This window comes from Ranitomeya imitator, chromosome 10, assembly GCF_032444005.1.
Source record: "Ranitomeya imitator isolate aRanImi1 chromosome 10, aRanImi1.pri, whole genome shotgun sequence".
Taxonomy (NCBI): Eukaryota; Metazoa; Chordata; class Amphibia; order Anura; family Dendrobatidae; genus Ranitomeya; species Ranitomeya imitator.
The window spans coordinates 73,776,221-73,798,185 of NC_091291.1; the positions used below are offsets into that span (position 1 = coordinate 73,776,221).

A 21,965-nucleotide genomic window follows, 5' to 3' on the forward strand; every position below is an offset into this window, starting at 1 on the left:
CAACGCAAACAAAAACGCACCAAAACGCATGTACAACGCAGCGTTTTGCGCCGCATGCATTCAACGCATGCGTCGCAAAACGCTGCGGGTTTTTGAAACGCAGTTGCGTTTTTACCAAAAAACGCAGCGTTTTTAGACGCATGCGTTTTTAGTGCAGTGAGTCATTCATCATCCCCCACCCACAATAAAAAGTGTCTACACAATAGATAAAGAACCACCAATGGCTAGAAGAGGGTTGGTGTTAACAAATGTGTATATACCCTGGCAGAGATGAATTCCTCACATTTTGCTGGTATTCATGATGGAGCGAACCATGAACAGTATCTACATGGATATGGAGATGGAATTTGCCTTGGCTCATGCCTATGCTGTTGCCTGTTTTAATGAAAGGGAAAGGGAAAAACGGAGATGGAGTCGTCGCCGCTTTTGGATCCACCCTATAGTTGAAGTCCGGGAGAGTCGTGGAGCATACCATTGCTTGTTTGGCGAACTGAATGACAACCGGGAAAAATATTTCGAATATACCCGGATGTCACAGGAGAGCTTCCGCTATCTTCTGCGTCGGGTGGAAGGATCCATTAGCAGGCAGGACACGCAGCTCCGGAGAGCTATTTCCGCAGAGGAACGGCTGCTGGTGACTCTACGGTACGTTGCTGTTTGAATGACTGTGATATGTATTTACTTTTTATTTTATTTTATTAATTTTTTTCAATTGTAATGGTCAATGTACTTTTATAAATTATAATGTGCTTTATTCTAAATTTCTTTATCTTCTTTGCAGTTTCCTGGCTCCCGGAGAAACGTTGAGGTCACTTCATTTTCAATTCCGGATTGGAGTCTCCACACTTTCAGGAATTATTGCAGAGACATGCCGCGCTTTGTGGGATAATCTCCGGGAGGAATATTTACCTGTCCCTACAAGTGCAATCTGGGAGGCCAATGCACAGAAATTCAACCAAGTGTGTAATTTTCCAAACTGTATTGGCGCTGTCGATGGAAAGCACATTCGGATTACCAAGCCTGCGAAAAGTGGATCCCTTTTCTACAGTTATAAAAAATACTTTTCAACTGTTCTCATGGCAATTGCCGGTGCGGACTGCCGTTTTCTCGCAGTGGACATTGGTGCATTTGGGCGTGCAAATGACTCGCGCACATTTAAAGAGTCGGATATGGGCCAAAAGTTATATGGAAACAATTTTAATTTCCCACAGCCACGACCTCTTCCCCACACCGAAGGCCCTGCGATGCCATTTGTTGTGGTAGGGGATGAGGCATTCCAAATGTCTGCCAACCTATTGAAACCCTACTCCAGTCGGGGCTTGGACCATACAAAAAGGGTTTTCAATTACAGACTGTCCAGGGCCAGAAGGACTGTGGAGTGCGCCTTTGGCATCCTCGTTTCCAAATGGCGGATATTGGGATCGGCCATTAATCTTAAAATTGAAACAGTGGATGAGGTGATGAAGGCTTGTGTGGTTCTCCACAATTTCATTATGGCCAAAGAGAGAATAAATGTTGAACTGGATGAACCCATAGCCAACCCATTGCCCGATTACCATGATCATCCTCTGAGGACAAGTGTGGAAATTGCGCAGATGCGTGATCGTTTTGCGGCCTATTTTGTGTCAGATGTTGGCCGTGTGTCATGGCAAGATCAAATGGTGTAGTAATGTTACTTTTGGCTGTCTTCTGATTGTAACTACACCAATAATACCTCTACTGTGACAGTTAGAAATATATTAAAAAAAAATAATTTTCCGTTAAATGTGCAATAAAAGTTCCGTTTAGGTTGGTTTGGTATATGTCAAATTTTGCATCTAAGTATAGTTCACAAATTTAATGTTCCTATAAAAACTTGAACCTGTTGTTTTTAAAATATTAAATAAAAAAGTTTTTAAATTCTATACCGATTCAAATACAATTTTTATACCATAATATTACATATACTTGTTTGTCTGATCGACCTGCATCTTTGTGTTTTACCTGATAAGCAACGATAACAGCGATGTTTTCCAATTGAAACCAGGGTAAATATCTGAAGCGTGGCCCTGCGCTTATCAACATGATGTACGTGGGCCTCTGCATCGTTGTTCGCTGGAGAGATGTCTGTGACAGCTCTCCAGGGACCAACCAGCGGACGCTGCAGTGATCTGCATCATTGTCTGTTTCGCTGCTGCATTAAGTGTGAACACCTCATACAGCAATGAGAGACACCCAAAAAAAGGCAAACTAAAAATTGAAAAAATAGTGTCTGACATTGCATATATGAGGTGTTTGAAGCACAAAATATGTGTAGACAGCACATGGCGTGATTTGCCGAGATAAATTCTGGAAAATAATAGCATAAATAATAACAAATAGTGTTTTTTTAAAATAACATTTTTTATTGGGGGAAAACAGAAAACAAAAAGGGTTCTTAAACTTAGGGGGTTTCCACCTGTGCCACCAGGGGGGAATGGTAGGTGTCTTCTCTGGAATGGTGAGAGCAATGGGAGGATGATGGAGAAGATGACGATGATGGCGAAGAGGAGGATACATAGTCAAGTAGACTTGATGGGAGATCCAAACCCTCCCCAGGGTATACTGGGGAGGAAACCGCCACCTCTGTAGGGGAGGGAGGAGGCAACACAAGCCTTGTTTGGCCCTGGCTGCTCCTACTGCGACTCGAGCCCCTACGGACAGTTGGTGTTGTCACTGGAACAGCAACCAGAGCCTCTTTGTGTGCCCGTCTGTGTTTCCTCTTTTTTTTTTTTGGGTCCTGTGGCAGGTTCCCCAGCATGATGACGCCTACGGGAGGATGAAGGCATGGCAGGAGCAGGAGTCGGCGGCACTATGTTATGGTGCCTGTGGTGGCGTCGCTCGGCACGTGGACCACGGTGGGGTGGCTGGAGTGGCTCTCCAGCAGGAGTGGGAGTCATGCTTGCCAGCGACGGCACTACTGCCATTGTCGCTGACTGCATGACCCCAGCCTGCTGGAGAGCCCTCACGTAGGAAGTGTTGCAGGACTGCATCACTGAAATCTGTAGTTCCGGCGTAAGGTGTTCCACCATGCCCTTAGCAATGGTACTAAAAAAATGTTTTGCCGGATTTGAGAGCTCGGTTTCAATTGTTTCAAGGCGCCGGTCGATATTGGACAGACGAGTGTCCATGTTATCGCTCAACGCCTTGAAACAGTTCTGGAAAACCGTGCTCAAATGCAAAAATTCGGGCATGGTTGGCCTGTCCGAGGCCCGCTGGCGCTGTCGGGAATACCCAAACGAAGGTGCGCCAGAGGCCTCGGCCAGGGGAACACCTGATGTACCGGCTGCCGGTTCACCAGATGGTGGTGCAAGCCTGCTGTCGCTGTGGGAGGGCTGTGATGGATCAGATGGCGATTCATGAAGGACCGCTTCTGCGGGGCGAGCTCTCTCGAGGGTGCTGCTGTGTGTCCTGTGAAAAGATAATGAAAAAATTAGTCTTCAATGAATAACCTCTCCCATACGCCAACTCCTGGAATAAAAATAGCATTACATTACACAATAATACAAATCCTCGGTCTCACAGTCTGTGTGGCCAATAATTAATTTCTGATTGTTATCGCCAGCTGACCGTTAGGGCCGACGATAACAATCATGAACATTCCCGCTGTCAAAGCATTTTGACCGTATACCACTGTGGGTATAAAAATTTTGTAATCGAAAACTCTTTCTGGAAGCTGCCTATGCCACAAAAATAGTTGAAAATTTAATGTCAAGATAAAAAATTAAATAAAAAAAAACCCAGTGATTTCACTGATCTGATTGCAGGAACGACCATGATGTTAGGATCATGTGATCGAGACTTCATCATTATTCCTGCAATCAGAACTACCCTGACTCAGAACTTAACCTGTCATGGACTACAAGGACTCACGCTTAACCCAAAAAATTAACTAATGGCCTATATAGCATTTTAATAGGGATACATTTACGTGGATGGCCAATATGTTACGCTGACTACATGGATGGGCAATACAGTATGTGCCTGGGAAATATACTATGTGGATACGTGGCTAGAACGTGTGCTATGTGGCTGCGATATTGTTACCTGCCAATATACTATATGGATGCACAATGTACGTGGCTGGGCAATGTACTATGTGTTTGTGCAGTAGGCTATGTGGCTGGGCACTGTAATGGGGCTGTGCAATATGTTTTGTGGACAAAATACTTACTGACGGCGGCCAAGGACTGGTCTTAAGAACTGTAAACATTTTGAATATTTATAGGGCACAGACTTGGCCGCAGCAGCACCACTCTTCGAGCGCTCCTCCTCTGCCCGTAGCCCCTTATTGAAACGGTCCTTGATGGATCGCCATCTGATCCTCAACCTTTTAACTGTGAATGCAAAGGAAAAAAAAGGTTACATATGTAGCATTTGAAATGGATAAAACAACCGTGTGCGATGCAAAACTTTAGGCGTTTATTGCATCACACACGGTTGTGTTTATCCTGGAAAGATGGTGGGTCATAGCAACGTATCTGCACGGCGTATCAGCAATACTCACCAAAGTTGGCTTTGTCCTTTGCAGGAGCTATGTCAAAGCCCTCCCACAGCGACTTTGCCACCTCTACCCACAAACGCCTCAACACCACCTGGTCCATGTGCCGGGAGTCACGGCTGTCCCACAACGGGCCACGCTCCTGGATGCTTGATATGAGGAGCTCCACATCAATGACTCCATGGTCCCGTTGTGAAACCTAGAAAAATTACAAACAGAAAAGGTTACAAATATGCAAATATTAACAAACACCAGCACCTGTCATGATATGTACCTTGGCCCTATCCTTTGTCATTTGATATATGTATATTGATGGTTTCTACACCTGTATTTTTGAATGTTTTGGTTGTTTCACCTTTGTTACCTTCCCCCAATACTTGCTACCCTGAAAAGTTTGAATGTAAGCTTACTAAACATCCCTAGTGAAAGCAGGATGCTAATAATAAAAAAAAAAAAGAAATTGTTTAATAAAAATACTCACTCGCCGTGCTGACGCCACACCTTGGCCCTGACCTCTCTGCTCCCGCTGACTTCCTTCACCCTCACTTGAAGAAGCCTGTAAAAATTGTATAAAGAAATTATTTTAAAAACTACAAATGACTGCGAATAGTAAGGAAATTGACATAATTACTCACCACACTCCCCTGCGCCGATTGGCTCGATTCTGACACAGTGGCCATTGTAGCACGTTTGTTCTGGCATGAAAAAATGAAAAAAAAAAATCAAAACTAAACCTAAATATGGCACATACAATAAAATATGCCCAAAATTTTTTACAACAACCACAATTGACTTTTGACTGATCGGACAAAGCAAAAATAAGAAAGCGACACCACAACGCCATACATTGCAAGAGAAGACAATCAATAGAAGAAACTATACAAGAATAGACCCAAACCAAAAAGCAAAAATAGACACCTATGTCCAAAAATGGACATATCAAAACTTTCGGAAAAAACATTACAGGCACAAAAATACAATGAAAGAGCAAAATAATGAACGCAATACTTTACAATTGCAACAAGACATGATCCTAAAAAACAACATCTTGTGACATCTAACCACAGAAAGACAAAAGGCAATAAAAACCATTCTAGATAACAAGCAATAAACATTACGGGACAACCGCTGTAAAAATATACAGCAACCCAAACATAAACCATAGCCAAATAGAAAAGAAAACACATGGAATTTTTAAAAAAGGCCACCACCACAAATAATATAAACAAATAAAAATTATACTACACACTTCGCAATGCAATCAGTCAATGAAGGAAGATATATGCCATACGGAAAACGACGTAAAAACATCAGCGATATTTTTTAAAATAAAGGGAAAGTACAATTGAAACTATAATGGCATAGCAGCAGCACGGAACTATACAATACAAAGACATCATAAATGTTGCCCCCCCACCAGCAAGAAAATACACTCAAGGAAAGAAAAAATAAAGCCAACAGCATAATCCAAAACACAGCAAGACATGAGCCAAGAAAATGCCACACAGTTACCACCAACAATAGAAACCAGAAAAACATGCACCAGAAATTTTACAAGACAAAATGAGCAAAAATCAATACATTGAACAACCACATGACACAAGAACAAAACACATAACCAAACCCAAACTAACGTAAAAAAATAAAATAAAAAAAAAAAAAAGAAAATAAATGCAATCCTATTAACCCAGAAGAACATCAGAACCAGAAAAACAATTTTTCAATAACAACCCATAACCGTAATAGCACAGACCAAACATTACAAAAATATAGACAAATCAAGAAATAAAACACAGAATACAAAATGTGCAAAGAGAAATATATACTTACAAGTTTGGAAAGCAGATTCTCCTCTCAGTCTTGTCTTGTGTGATGACTTGTGAAAGACAATGGCAAACCCCTCGTTTCTTTATATATATAGGTTGTTTTTTTTGTGTCTAGACAAAGTCTAGACAATGTTTTGCATTTTTTATTGGAAAACGCATGCGTCGTACAACGCACCACGACGCAAGTACTTGCGTCGTCTGCGTTGTCAATACAAGTCAATGGGAAAAAAGGCGCATCGACGACGCAAACACGACGCAAACACGACGCATGCGTTTTTTAAAAGGTCGGCGCCGCCAGAAAAATGCAACATGTTGCGTTTGCCGCGCCCAGACCGGTGCGCCCTAACGCCGCATGCGGCGTAAAACGCAACACAACGCATGCACATGCGGCCCCATGCGGCGCCAATGTTAAAGATAGGGCCGCACGACGCATGCGTTTTGTTGCGGCGGCGACGCTGCGGCGCAAACCGCAAATGTGAACGTACCCTAAGTATTTATCCATTTACTAGATGGTAGCCCGATTCTAACGCATCGGGTATTCTAGAATATGTATGTAGTTTATTTATGAAGATTTTAGAATAATACATTGAATACACAGGATTCGGCCGGCCGTGACCAATAGCGAAGCGTGGTTCAAATCCCGCGCCAATTCGCGGCTGGACTGTGCCTGTTGCTGATTGTTCGCGGCCGGCCGCGTAGTATATTGCACAGCCCACGTAGTATATTGCACAGCCCACGTAGTATATTGCACAGCCCACGTAGTATATTGCACAGCCCACGCAGTATATTGCACAGCGTATTGCACAGCCCACGTATATTACACAGCCCACGTAGTATATTGCCCAGCCCACGTAGTATATTGCCCAGCCCACGTAGTATATTGCACAGCCCATGTAGTATATTGCACAGCCCACTCAGTATATAGCAATGTGGGCATCATATCCCTGTTAAAATAAAAAATAGTTATATACTCACCTTCCGTTGGCCCCCGGATCATAGCGAAGTGGTTACCGACGCTCCTCACGCGCTCCGGTCTCAAGAGTGCATTGCGGTCTCGCGAGACTGCTACATCATCATCTCGCGAGATCGCAACGCATGGAGCGGTCACCGGAGCGTCGCGAGGAGGGGCCGACGGACGGTGAGTATATAACTATTTTTTATTTTTTTTATTATTTTTAACATTAGATCTTTTTACTATTGATGCTACATAATAGTAAAAAGTTGGTCACACAGGGTTAATAGCAGCATTAACGGAGTGCGTAACACCACGGCATAACGTGGTCCGTTAGCGCTGCCATCAACTTTGTGTTAGCGCTGACTGGAAGGGATTATGGAGCGGGCACTGACTGCGGGGAGGGAGTGGCCATTTTGCCGACAGATTGTGCCCGTCGCTGATTGGTCGTGGCTGTTTTGCCGCGACAAATCAGCGACTTGGATTTCCATGACAGACAGAGGCCGCGACCAATGAATATCCGCGACAGACAGAAGGACAGACGGAAGTGACCCTTAGACAATTATCTAGTAGATTGGTGCATTTGATAGATATATGCTACATTTCATTTTGTATGTAACTAGTTTAATAAGAACCTAGCCATTAGCCCCTTCCACATATATGTCTTATGTATACGCTTGTCGTGAGCCGTCTTATTTCTTATAAGGGGCTCAATAGCGTTCTATGAGATCTCAGTAAATTTATTCATCACAAATCAAATATTTGGGATAAATTAATTGAAGCTGGCAAGTTCAAGTCTCCAACCATCTGCCTGACTCTACTAAGACTTTTTTTTATAAATGTTGCTCTTCATTGAGCCGTGATAAAGTGAGGGCTTGTTTTTGCTGTTTGAGATGCCTTTTCATTAGTGTCGTAATTTTTTTTTTTTTAGTTTTTTTTTTTCCTTTTTGTCAGGTGGGCATGGGAACAAAAAAGAAAGAATTATATTTTTATAGCATTCACTTTGCAATGCCAATATTATATGCATTTTTTAATTTTCATATATTATAACATAATTAAGCATTTTTTTTTATTAGCAATACGTTTCTCCATTGTTCAATTATATATAAAAGGTTTTTTTTTTCCGGTTAAAATCTGTGCCCCAGGTCAAATTAAGTGTGCAGAATTTATGTAACTTGTAGCTGAGGATACTTGATTCGGTTCCACTATTATTGCTCAGCAATAACATGAGTACATGGGTAAGGACAAACATAAAAAGAAATTTTTTGTGCAAGTTCATTATGGGGTTTAATGAGATGGTATATAAAAGCTTGTATAACTTTTTTTTTTATTATTTCACATTGTAACGCATATTCTCAAAGTTTTACAGCCTTGTTTCTAAGTGGCTAAGATAAATCTTATGATTTTATTTTTCAAAGATCCAATAGAAGAGCATCGCCAACGCCTGTCAGCTTGGTTTAGTTGTTTGCCTACTGAAGAAAGGAGTTTTGGACCTTCCTTTGCCCTAGACTCCATTCATGTTGATCCTGTTATCCGTGAGAGTTCTCCAGAAGATATTCTGCGCCCACTGTCGGAGCCAACGTTGCAAGCTCAATTGCAAAGCCCACTCTATCCTCAGAGTATGCCTGTGTCTCAGCTATTCCAACCAGACTCATCTGGAAAATCTGTTAGAAATGTGGTTCTTTTTGGCACGGTTGGTACTGGAAAGAGCACGTTAATTCGAAAACTTGTACTGGATTGGTGCCATGGACGTAGCAGTGAGTTTCAGTTAATCATTCCCCTTTCTTGTGAAGATCTGTCCCAAGTTACCACTCCTGTATCACTTACGCGGCTCATCAACAAGAAGTACCTTCATCTTCGGGAACTGTTACCCTCACTGCAACATTATTCTGGCGTGCTCTTCATACTCAACAGCCTAGAATGGATGAATCTAGATTTCAGAATGGCCAACACTGAGCTATGTAGTGATCCGAATGATCCAATGCCACCAGCAGCTATCCTTGTAAATCTTATAAGAGGATACCTGCTTCCGGAGGTGAGCAGCATGCTGACAACGCATTGACTCCTACAGGCACAGATGGGATTGAGAATGCATTAACTCTATTTTGAAAATGGTAAAGGTTTGTTTCACCTGTTAAATGATGTCAAACTCTGACGTGATCACAGGGTGCATATGGCAGCCGGGGTCTGTTGAAGACTTCCGTGATTGTCAATTCAGAGCTTCTTTGAAACTTTGCTTGTGGCTGGGCTTTGAAGTAGACTGTGATTTTTTTTTTTTTTTTTACTACAATCAGCAATACTTCTTATTGCTGTATTTAGTACAAGCTATCACAGTTTCAAGTCCCCCAAGGGCACTAATACAGTGATTTTTTATTTTTTTTTTAGGATACATCGGGGGCTTATCTACAGCATTACAGAATGCTGTAGATAAGCCCCTGATGCCGGGGGGCTTAGCTCACCCTCGATTTTGGGGGTGACAGATTCCCTTTAACTTTTTTAATTAAAAGAAAAATCCCTAAAATTTCCGCACTCAGAAAAGTCCGATATAGCAAAATATATATAAAATAATTAACCTGATTCGTAAACACCATAAATAGAAAAAAAATTAGAAAACTCTAAAATTAAGTTTTTTTAAATTTTTTTTGGGTTGTTGCAATACCACAAAAAAACGCTGGATTAATGGACCAAAAGTTCTTATCTATCCCAACATGCTATAGTTATAAACGATGTCTCACCGTGCAAGAAAAATAGAGCCGGGGAGGGATTATCAGGAGAAAAATTAGAACGTTACTAGTCTTGTAAAATGGCGACACATTCAAAACAATATTTCTCAAAGTTCTGAAATTTAAATAATAACAAAAAAAGCTAGACAAGTTTATCGTCATAATCAAATGTAATTTTTGCCAGACAATGTATGTCATAAAAACAATTCCCAAAAAACAATGTCATGACTTTTTTTTACAATTTCACTGCATTTGGAATTTTTTTCAGTATTCCAGTACACTATGTGGTAAAATGAACGATGTCCCTAAACTTAAAACTCATCTTTCATCTCTGGACAGAAAAATAAAAAAACTCATAGCTCTTTGAAAAAGAGAAGGCAAAACAAAAATGAAAAAAAAAATTGAAAGAGGCCACATGGACAATGGGTTAAACATTAGTGATCAGAGCTAGTGTTAATGGCTGCTAATGGCTGTGTATTGAGAGGGCTCAGCTTCTGAGTCTACTCTATACTCCTGCCACCAGCATGCGGTGTATGTGTACATTCTCATGTCATGAAGGAGTTAAAAATTAAAGGGAACAATAACCACTTTAAATTCTAACTAAAATATTATGGTAAATATCCTATTTTGCAGACTTTGCCTATAAAAGGATTATCTTATCTTATTAAATTGGTAAAATTGCAGAATGCTTGTAAAAACAAACAACTTTACAATTTACCTCTTGTTAAAAATCCTTTCCATTATCAAAAATGCATGTGGCCAGTATCCGAGGTAAGGAGCCAGCGCTTGCAAGCTGTTTGCTATATAGCATGGAAGCGCTGCTCTGAAGCTGGCCAGTGCTCTTGTTCTTCTCCAATGCTGCCTCTGCTAGTGACATCAGAGAGTGTGCGCCGTGCCAATGCCGCCACTCCTTAGTGTCAGTCATCGGGAGTGCATCGTCCCCACCCAGCAGAATGGCAGGGGGAGTGGTGTGTTCCTTAAGACTGACCACAAGACAACCACTTTACTATAATAGTTTTTATAAATAGAATGTTCAAAAAGAAAAAAAGTTGATGTAAGTTCTACTTACTTTCTCTTTCAGGCAAATGTGTTGGTGACAACTCGACCCTCAGCACTGAAACGAATTCCACGGAAGTATGTAGGTCGGTATGCTGAGATCTGTGGCTTTTCAGACACAGAGCTACAAAAGATGTACTTCGAGTTACGTTTGGGCCACAAGGATGCAGATCCCCGTGAAACTGAGAACTTGGCAGAAATGTTAAGCCGCAATCTGGAGCATCACAGCCAATTATCAGCTGCATGTTTCCTGCCTTCCTATTGTTGGCTGACTTGTGCTACTTTACACTTGCTGTATTACACAAAGGACGATGAGTCGTGTACCACTCTGACCGGCATCTACACTACTTTTTTACGGTTAAACTTTGCTGGTGAAGTATTGGATATCACACACCCTTCTAAAATATCTTTAATGCTTTATGTGGCACGGACTGTAGGCAAATTGGCATATGAGGGATGTAATTCTCGCCGTACCAAATTCAGTGAAGCTGATATCTCAAAGTGTTTTCATTTGCAGATGAACAGCGAGGAAGAACTCAACCTTCTTACTGTCTTCAGATCTGATGCTTTTCGTTTTTTCCTCACTCCCTGTGTCCAGCCAGGCCAAGAAAGCCTCTTTGTCTTCACTATACCTGCTATGCAGGAATACTTAGCAGCCCTATATGTTGTGTTGGGAGAAAATAAGACAGTATTGCAACGGCTGGGGAAAGAGCTTTCTGAGATCATCAGCAAAGCTGGAGAAGACGTGGTTGCTGTTGTCAACGTTTTGTCTAAATTTCTTCCTCTGCGCATCTTCACGCTTTTTAACCTTTTACGTGTAGTGCCACGTCTTTATGGCAGAGTGAGTGGACAGAGTCGTGAAAATATAGCTCAAACAATGACTGCGGAAATGTTTCGAGAAGAGGATTCCTATAATGATGATGTGTTAGACCAAATAAACTCTAGCATTCTTGGCGTTGAGGGACCGTTACAGCCAGCAGAGGAGGATAGTTACAGCGAACAAGAAGCATTTGAATTGTTTCCCATTTTTATGGCAGGGCTTCTGTCCCGTCGGAATCGAGCTATGCTTGACCAGCTGGGCTGCACTATTATGAACATGGATGCTCTAAAAATCACTCGTGCTCTGAAGAAACATCTGTTGCGATGCAGTCTTCGTAGATTGCCACCTTCTGAGCTGATGGACTTTCTCTTCTTTCTGTATGAGTTTCAAAATCAAGATTTCACAGCAGGACTCGTGAATTCACTCCGAGATTTGGATCTCTCCACTGTTCGCATGACACCACTTAAATGTAATGTGGTTGCCACAGTAATCGGAGGGAAAGTACTGACAGACGCCAACCTTAGCTCCTGTCACCTAGATCCAGATGCCATTCATACGTTGGCACCTGTACTCCGAAGATGCCAGAATGTGAAGTGAGGACCGTTAGAAAGGGGTGATATTATTTCATGTGGAAGGGGTGAGGTCGTACACCTTTTACTGAAGAAGGTTGTTGGGAGACCATGATTTCCAAATCTACTGGAACAATTCTACATGTTTAGGTTGACTTTTCTGTTGTGACATTGACTAGGAGCTTACTGTGGGCAAGAGTAGAGCTCCTCAAACTTAGGTAGAGCTTTATTTAATTTGATAGAAAGGCGTAGCTATAGGCCATTTTGACAGATTTTCTTTCTGCTGCACAGGCTTTTCTCTGGTCTCACCAATTGGATCTAGAAACATAAATACCCATGTTTTATTAGCTTCACTAGGAAGAAAAAAAATAAAAATGCACTGAGATAATTTTGAAACTTTCGATATAGACTACAACCAATAGAAAGGTACAGGTGCATCATTGTCATTGTCCTCATTTTGTTCTGGTTGGTCAGGTTCCAGTAGAAAAAAAGAATAAGAAGCCCTTGGCTAGAGCACAACTCTCCAAATTAAGGCCAAATACATTATTATTAAATGTATTATCTGTAAAGAATAAGGTATAGTTTTACTTACCATATGACCTTGTTGTTTACAGTTTCCACATGAACTCACTAGGTCCTGATTCCTGCAAAGAAATAAAGGATCTGCTGTTACACCCGGACTGTGCAATCAGCAGTTTACGGTAAGCGATTCTAAAAGGGAGACCAAGCCATTTCAAAATTTAGAGTGGTTGTTCCATGAACAAAGTAAATTTGAATCAATAGATCTTGGAATAATAATGAGTTCCACAAAAATCTTCTTGTGCTGAAATAATATAAATGTGCCCTTGCTATATACTGTTATTTGCTGTGTCCGATCATGCAGAGCGGCTTTAGTTCATGGTTGGCACATACCACAGCACCTAAGCAAGAGGGGATACATAAGTCAAGTATGATAAGTGAGTATACAGGCAAATCAACATTGATGACTTTATTTAACAGAGTCTGTGTATCCTGTGATCGATTTACAGCAGTCTCAGTGTATCTATATTATGTATATACAGCAGTCTCAATGTATACCATGTGATATATGTAGCAGAGTCTCAGTGTATCCCATGTAATGTATATAGCAGTCTCAGTGTATCCTGTGATGTATATACTGAGGGGAAAAAAAGAATATCTAAAATTATATATATATATATATATATATATATATATATATATATATATATATATATATATACACACAGTGGGGCAAAAAAGTATTTAGTCAGTCAGCAATAGTGCAAGTTCCACCACTTAAAAAGATGAGAGGCGTCTGTAATTTACATCATAGGTAGACCTCAACTATGGGAGACAAACTGAGAAAAAAAAATCCAGAAAATCACATTGTCTGTTTTTTTAACATTTTATTTGCATATTATGGTGGAAAATAAGTATTTGGTCAGAAACAAAATTTCATCTCAATACTTTGTAATATATCCTTTGTTGGCAATGACAGAGGTCAAACGTTTTCTGTAAGTCTTCACAAGGTTGCCACACACTGTTGTTGGTATGTTGGCCCATTCCTCCATGCAGATCTCCTCTAGAGCAGTGATGTTTTTTGCTTTTCGCTTGGCAATACGGACTTTCAACTCCCTCCAAAGGTTTTCTATAGGGTTGAGATCTGGAGACTGGCTAGGCCACTCCAGGACCTTGAAATGCTTCTTACGAAGCCACTCCTTCGTTGCCCTGGCGGTGTGCTTTGGATCATTGTCATGTTGAAAGACCCAGCCACGTTTCATCTTCAATGCCCTTGCTGATGGAAGGAGGTTTGCACTCAAAATCTCACGATACATGGCCCCATTCATTCTTTCATGTACCCGGATCAGTCGTCCTGGCCCCTTTGCAGAGAAACAGCCCCAAAGCATGATGTTTCCACCACCATGCTTTACAGTAGGTATGGTGTTTGATGGATGCAACTCAGTATTCTTTTTCCTCCAAACACGACAAGTTGTGTTTCTACCAAACAGTTCCAGTTTGGTTTCATCAGACCATAGGACATTCTCCCAAAACTCCTCTGGATCATCCAAATGCTCTGTAGCAAACTTCAGACGGGCCCGGACATGTACTGGCTTAAGCAATGGGACACGTCTGGCACTGCAGGATCTGAGTCCATTGTGGCGTAGTGTGTTACTTATGGTAGGCCTTGTTACATTGGTCCCAGCTCTCTGCAGTTCATTCACTAGGTCCCCCCGCGTGGTTCTGGGATTTTTGCTCACCGTTCTTGTGATCATTCTGACCCCACGGGGTGGGATTTTGCGTGGAGCCCCAGATCGAGGGAGATTATCAGTGGTCTTGTATGTCTTCCATTTTCTAATTATTGCTCCCACTGTTGATTTCTTCACTCCAAGCTGGTTGGCTATTGCAGATTCAGTCTTCCAAGCCTGGTGCAGGGCTACAATTTTGTTTCTGGTGTCCTTTGACAGCTCTTTGGTCTTCACCATAGTGGAGTTTGGAGTCAGACTGTTTGAGGGTGTGCACAGGTGTCTTTTTATACTGATAACAAGTTTAAACAGGTGCCATTACTACAGGTAATGAGTGGAGGAAAGAGGAGACTCTTAAAGAAGAAGTTACAGGTCTGTGAGAGTCAGAAATCTTGATTGTTTGTTTCTGACCAAATACTTATTTTCCACCATAATATGCAAATAAAATGTTAAAAAAACAGACAATGTGATTTTCTGGATTTTTTTTTCTCAGTTTGTCTCCTATAGTTGAGGTCTACCTATGATGTAAATTACAGACGCCTCTCATCTTTTTAAGTGGTGGAACTTGCACTATTGCTGACTGACTAAATACTTTTTTGCCCCACTGTATATATATATATATATACACAGAATATACATAGATTTATATACAGAAAAAAAAGAGACCAAGCATCTTTACTATTAAATTAATATACTTAATATAAGCAATATTAACAAATATGCTATGTGGCAAATATATAAACATATGCATAAATGATTCATCAGCACACTGCGACTACTGAATACATGAACTCTAATACTTCTGTAAATGTTAAACAAGTGAGGTAGTAATTTTTTGGTAAAGAATGCAAAAAACTAACCAACCTCTCCAAGGTGTAGCTCAATGTTGATGCTCCCTATCACTAATGTCCTACCTCTTCATGTGCCAAACCAGTACCCATCTGTATATAGGCATAATCTTGAGCATTCTCTGTGTATCCTATGTTATTTAGACAGCAGTCTCAGTATATTCTGTGTACACTGCAGTCTAAGTGTATCCTGTGTGATGTGTACAGCAGAGTCTGTGTATCCTGTGTGATCTATAAACAGTAGTCTCAATGTTTCATATGTGATGTACACTGCAGTATCAGTGTTTCCTATGTGACGTATACAGTAGTATCAGTGTATCCTATATGATGTGTATACCGCAGAGTCTGTGTATCCTATGTGATGTATACAGCAGAGTCAGTTTATTCTATATGTACAATGCTGTCTTAGTGTATCCTATGTGATGTATACAGAAGTCTCAGTGTATCCTATGTAATGTAAATACTGTAGTCTCAGTGTATCCTATGTGATGTACACAGCAGACTTAGTTTATCCTATGTGATGTGTACAGCAGAGTCTGTGTATCCTTTGTGATCCATATATAGCAGTCTCAACGCATTATATGTGATGTAAACAGAAGTTTGTATATAGATTTTTCTCTTTATAGGTACCGTATTTTTTGGACTATAAGATGCACTTTCCCCCCCAAAAAAAATTGTGAGGAACACGAGGGGGGGTGGGGGTTTTGGGGGCTGGGGGAAGCTGTGATTGGGTCTCATAGTTGGAATGCAGGCTTACCGGCAGTGTGGCGGCGGAAGAGGTGCGGCGATGATGAGGCGTGGTGAGCGGTATGGCGTGAGCAGGGTCCCTTCCATGGGTGAGGTGACACCGCGGCCCGGTTTCCAAGGCGAGCAGCAGAGCTGGGTGAATCACGGCTTTCTCGGTGGTGGCGGCCATCTTCCTGAGGCCGCACGTGCGCAGATTGAGTTTTCTGCTTCCTGGGGCTTCAGGAAATCAGCGCGGGAGGCCATGCGTGCGCAGATTGAGATTGCGGCGGCCATTTTCCTGAAGCCGAGTTCGTAGATTGAGATCTCGGCTTCAGGAAAATGGCTGCCGCGATCTCCCTCTGGGCACGCGCGGCCTCCCGCGGCCATTTTCCTGAAGCCTTGGGAAGCAGAGTACTCAATCTGTGCACGCGCGGCCTCAGGAAGATGGCCGCCGCCACTGAGAAACTGGTGATTAACACAGCTCTGCTGCTCACCTTGGATAACGGGCCACGGCATCACCACACCTGAGGAAGTGACCGCACATCTGCCGCCGCCACAGCACTGCCGCAACCCCCCCATGGACACCAGGCCATGGCGTCGCCCACCTAAGCAGGAAGAGACCCTGCTCAGGTGCATGCCGTACCGCCCACCGTGCCTCAGCATCACCACACCTCTGCTGACACCATGCCTCCTGTGACCCTGCTGCCACCGCTTGCTCTCAGGTAAGATATCTTAGATTCGGACAATAAGACGGACCCCCATCTTATAAAAAATCTTTTTTTCTGCAATTTTCACCCCAAATTTGGGGTGCGTCTTATGGTATGGTGCGTCCTATAGTCCGAAAAATACGGTATATTTTTGAGTAAAATGTGAATTGTTCTTTTATTCTATATTAACTACTGACAACAAGTCTCCTAAATTTCAAGCAATAAAATTTGTATTTTTTTTCTGGCAAAGAAAAATGGTCAAAATAAAAACAAAACCTGTGCTTTCAGACCTCAAATAATGGAAAGAAAACAAGTTCATAATCATTTAGAAACAGCAATACTATTATTTTAACTCAGGAAGAGTTCAGAAATCAATATTTTGTGTAATAACCATGATTTTAATCACAGCTTTCATGCGTCTTGGCATGCTTTCCACCAGTCTTTCACACTGTGTCTGGCGCAAAAATTTAAGCAGTTCTTCTTTGTTTGATGGCTTGTGACTATCCATCATCCTCTTGATTACATTCCAGAGGTTTTCAATGGGGTTCAGATCTGGAGATTGGGCTGCCCATGACAGGGATTTGATGTGGTGGTCTCTTAATTTTTGCCAGAGCTGTATATAGTAGTCTCAGTGCATCCTATGTGATGTATGTACAGCAATCTCAGTGTATCCTATGTGATATATACTGCAGAGTCTGTATCTTGTGTGATGCAGCTTCATTGTCACATACAATATCTCTGCTATATCCCTGCCCTTTCATGTTAAGCATATTAACCCCTCTGTGACCTTAGACGTACTATCCCGTCGAGGTGCCCTGGGCTTATCTGACCCTGGACGGGATAGTACGTCATAGCCGATCGGCCGCGCTCACGGGGGGAGCGCGGCCGATCGCGGCCGGGTGTCAGCTGCTTATCGCAGCTGACATCCGGCACTATGTGCCAGGAGCGGTCACGGACCGCCCCCGGCACATTAACCCCTGGCACACCGCGATCAAAGATGATCGCGATGTGCCGGCGGTGCAGGGAAGCACCGCGCAGGGAGGGGGCTCCCTGCGGGCTTCCCTGAGCCCCCCGCAGCAACGCGATGTGATCGCGTTGCTGCGAGGGTCTCCTCACCTCCCTCCCTGCTCGAGCCCCGGATCCAAGATGGCCGCGGATCCGGGTCCTGCAGGGAGGGAGGTGGCTTCACAGAGCCTGCTCAGAGCAGGCACTGTGAAGGCTGCAGCGCTGCATGTCAGATCAGTGATCTGACAGAGTGCTGTGCAAACTGTCAGATCACTGATCTGTGATGTCCCCCCCTGGGACAAAGTAAAAAAGTAAAAAAAAAATTTTCCAAATGTGTAAAAAAAATAAAAAAAAATATTCCAAAATAATGAAAAAAAAAAAAAAATATTATTCCCATAAATACATTTCTTCATCTAAATAAAAAAAAAAAACCAATAAAAGTACACATATTTAGTATCGCCGCGTCCGTAACGACCCGACCTATAAAACTGTCCCACTAGTTAACCCCTTCAGTAAACACCGTAAGAAAAAAAAAAAAAAAAACGAGGCAAAAAACAACGCTTTATTATCATACCGCCGAACAAAAAGTGGAATAACACGCGATCAAAAGGACAGATATAAATAACCATGGTACCGCTGAAAGCGTCATATTGTCCCGCAAAAAAAGAGCCGCCATACAGCATCATCAGCAAAAAAATAAAAAAGTTATAGTCCTGAGAATAAAGCGATGCAAAAATAATTATTTTTTCTGTAAAATAGTTTTTATCGTATAAAAGCGCCAAACCATAAAAAAATGATATAAATGAGATATCGCTGTAATCGTACTGACCCGAAGAATAAAACTGATTTATCAATTTTACCAAACTCGGAACGGTATAAACGCCTCCCCCAATAGAAATTCATGAATAGCTGGCTTTTGGTCATTCTTCCTCACAAAAATCAGAATAAAAAGCGATAAAAAAATGTCACGTGCCCAAAAATGTTTTCAATAAAAACGTCAACTCGTCCCGCAAAAAACAAGACCTCACATGACTCTGTGGACCAAAATATGGAAAAATTATAGCTCTCAAAATGTGGTATTGCAAAAAATATTTTTTGCAATAAAAAGGGTCTTTCAGTGTGTGACGGCTGCCAATCATAAAAATCCGCTAAAAAACTCGCTATAAAAGTAAATCAAACCCCCCTTCATCACCCCCTTAGTTAGGGAAAAATAAAAAAAAATGTATTTATTTCCATTTTCCCATTAGGGCTAGGGTTAGGGCTAGGGTTAGGACTAGGGTTAGGGCTAGGGTTAGGGCTAGGGTTAGGGCTAGGGTTAGGGCTAGGGTTAGGGCTAGGGCTAGGGTTAGGGCTAGGGTTAGGGCTAGGGTTAGGGTTAGGGCTAGGGTTAGGGCTAGGGTTAGGGCTAGGGTTAGGGTTAGGGTTGGGGCTACAGTTAGGGTTGGGGCTAAAGTTAGGGTTAGGGTTTAGATTACATTTACAGTTGGGAATAGGGTTGGGATTAGGGTTAGGGGTGTGTCAGGGTTAGAGGTGTGGTTAGGGTTACCGTTGGAATTAGGGTTAGGGGTGTGTTTAGATTAGGGTTTCAGTTATAATTGGGGGGTTTCCACTGTTTCGGCACATCAGGGGCTCTCCAAACACGACATGGCGTCTGATCTCAATTCCAGCCAATTCTGCGTTGAAAAAGTAAAACAGTGCTCCTTCCCTTCCGAGCTCTCCTGTGTGCCCAAACAGGGGTTTACCCCAACATATGGGGTATCAGCGTACTCAGGACAAATTGGACAACAACTTTTGTGGACCAATTTCTCCTGTTACCCTTGGGAAAATACAAAACTGGGGGCTAAAAAATAATTTTTGTGGGAAAACAAAAAGATTTTTTATTTTCACGGCTCTGCGTTATAAACTGTAGTGAAACACTTGGGGGTTCAAAGTTCTCACAACACATCTAGATAAGTTCATTGAGGGGTCTAGTTTCCAATATGGGGTCACTTGTGGGGGGTTTCTACTGTTTAGGTACATTAGGGGCTCTGCAAACGCAATGTGACGCCTGCAGACCAATCCATCTAAGTCTGCATTCCAAATGATGCTCCTTCCCTTCCGAGCCCTCCCATGCGCCCAAACGGTGGTTCCCCCCCACATATCGGGTATCAGCGTACTCAGGACAAATTGGACAACAACATTTAGCGTCCAATTTCTCCTGCTAACCTTGGAAAAATACAAAACTGGGGGCTAAAATATAATTTTTGTGGAAAAAAAAATATTTTTTATTTGCATGGCTCTGCGTTATAAACTGTAGTGAAATACTTGGGGGTTCAAAGCTCTCACAACACATCAAGATGAGTTCCTTAGGGGGTCTACTTTCCAAAATGGTGTCACTTGTGGGGGGTTTCTACTGTTTAGGTACATTAGGGGCTCTGCAAACGCAATGTGACGCCTGCAGACCATTCCATCTAAGTCTGCATTCCAAATGGCGCTCCTTCCCTTCCGAACCCTCCCATGCGCCCAAACGGTGGTTCCCCCCCACATATGGGGTATCAGCGTACTCAGGACAAATTGGACAACAACTTTTGGGGTCCAATTTCTCCTGTTACCCTAGGGAAAATACAAAACTGGGGGCTAAAAAATAATTTTTGTGGGAAAAAAATTTTGTTTTATTTTTATGGCTCTGCATTATAAACTTCTGTGAAGCCCTTGGTGGGTCAAAGTGCTCACCACACATCCAGATAAGTTCCTTAGGGGGTCTACTTTCCAAAATGGTGTCACTTGTGGGGGGTTTCAATGTTTAGGCACATCAGTGGCTCTCCAAACGCAACATGGCGTCCCATCTCAATTCCTGTCAATTTTGCATTGAAAAGTCAAACGGCGCTCCTTCCCTTCCGAGCTCTCCCATGCGCCCAAACAGTGGTTTACTGCCACATATGGGGTATCGGCGTACTCGGGACAAATTGGACAACAACTTTTGAGGTCCAATTTCTTCTCTTACCCTTGGAAAAATAAAAAATTGGGGGCAAAAATATAATTTTTGTGAAAAAATATGATTTTTTATTTTTACGGTTCTGCATTATAAACTTCTGTGAAGCACTTGGTGGGTCAAAGTGCTCACCACACCTCTAGATAAGTTCCTTAGGGGGTCTACTTTCCAAAATGGTGTCACTTGTGGGGGGTTTCAATGTTTAGGCACATCAGTGGCTCTCCAAACGCAACATGGCGTCCCATCTCAATTCCTGTCAATTTTGCATTGAAAAGTCAAATAGCGCTCCTTCCCTTCCGAGCTCTCCCATGCGCCCAAACAGTGGTTTACTGCCACATATGGGGTATCATCGTACTCAGGACAAATTGGACAACAACTTTTTGGGTCCAATTTCTCCTGTTACCCTTGGTAAAATAAAACAAATTGGAGCTGAAGTAAATTTTTTGTGTAAAAAAGTTAAATGTTCATTTTTATTTAAACATTCCAAAAATTCCTATTAAACACCTGAAGGGTTAATAAACTTCTTGAATGTGGTTTTGAGCACCTTGAGGGGTGCAGTTTTTAGAATGGTGTCACACTTGGGCATTTTCTATCATATAGACCCCTCAAAATGACTTCAAATGAGACGTGGTCCCTAAAAAAAAATGGTGTTGTAAAAATGAGAAATTGCTGGTCAACTTTTAACCCTTATAACTCCCTAACAAAAAAAAAAATTGGTTCCAAAATTATGCTGATGTAAAGGAGACATGTGGGAAATGTTACTTATTAAGTATTTTGTGTGACATATCTCTGTGATTTAATTGCATAAATATTCAAAGTTTGAAAATTGCGAAATTTTCAAAATTTTCGCCAAATTTCCGTTTTTTTCACAAATAAACGCAGGTACTATCAAAGAAATTTTACCACTATCATGAAGTACAATATGTCACGAGAAAACTATGTCAGAATCACCAGGATCCGTTGAAGCGTTTCGGAGTTATAACCTCATAAAGGGACAGTG

At 41.9% G+C, this 21,965-nt stretch overlaps 3 protein-coding genes across 3 annotated transcripts in view; 2 read left to right on the forward strand and 1 right to left on the reverse strand.

Annotated features, from left to right (window-relative positions):
• NLRX1 (NLR family member X1) overlaps positions 1–21,965 on the forward strand; it is a 105,766-nt gene that overhangs the window by 81,277 nt on the left and 2,524 nt on the right. The window contains exons 4-6 of the mRNA XM_069742126.1: positions 8,716–9,332; positions 11,102–12,489; positions 13,080–13,166. Coding sequence (XP_069598227.1) covers positions 8,716–9,332; positions 11,102–12,489; positions 13,080–13,166 — 2,092 coding nt within the window. The remainder of the gene's footprint in view (positions 1–8,715; positions 9,333–11,101; positions 12,490–13,079; positions 13,167–21,965) is intronic.
• Positions 147–1,904, forward strand: LOC138651710 (uncharacterized). The gene is made up of 2 exons (XM_069742127.1): positions 147–645; positions 782–1,904. The coding sequence occupies exons 1-2, from the start codon at positions 299–301 to the stop codon at positions 1,665–1,667; spliced, it is 1,233 nt and encodes a 410-aa protein (XP_069598228.1). The 5' UTR covers positions 147–298; the 3' UTR covers positions 1,668–1,904.
• LOC138652136 (uncharacterized) lies at positions 2,371–5,686 on the reverse strand. The gene is made up of 5 exons (XM_069742904.1): positions 5,155–5,686; positions 5,001–5,075; positions 4,526–4,718; positions 4,193–4,355; positions 2,371–3,429 (listed from the first exon to the last, which is right to left on the reverse strand). Exons 1-5 carry the CDS (start codon positions 5,197–5,199, stop codon positions 2,673–2,675), a joined length of 1,233 nt encoding a protein of 410 aa, XP_069599005.1. The 5' UTR covers positions 5,200–5,686; the 3' UTR covers positions 2,371–2,672.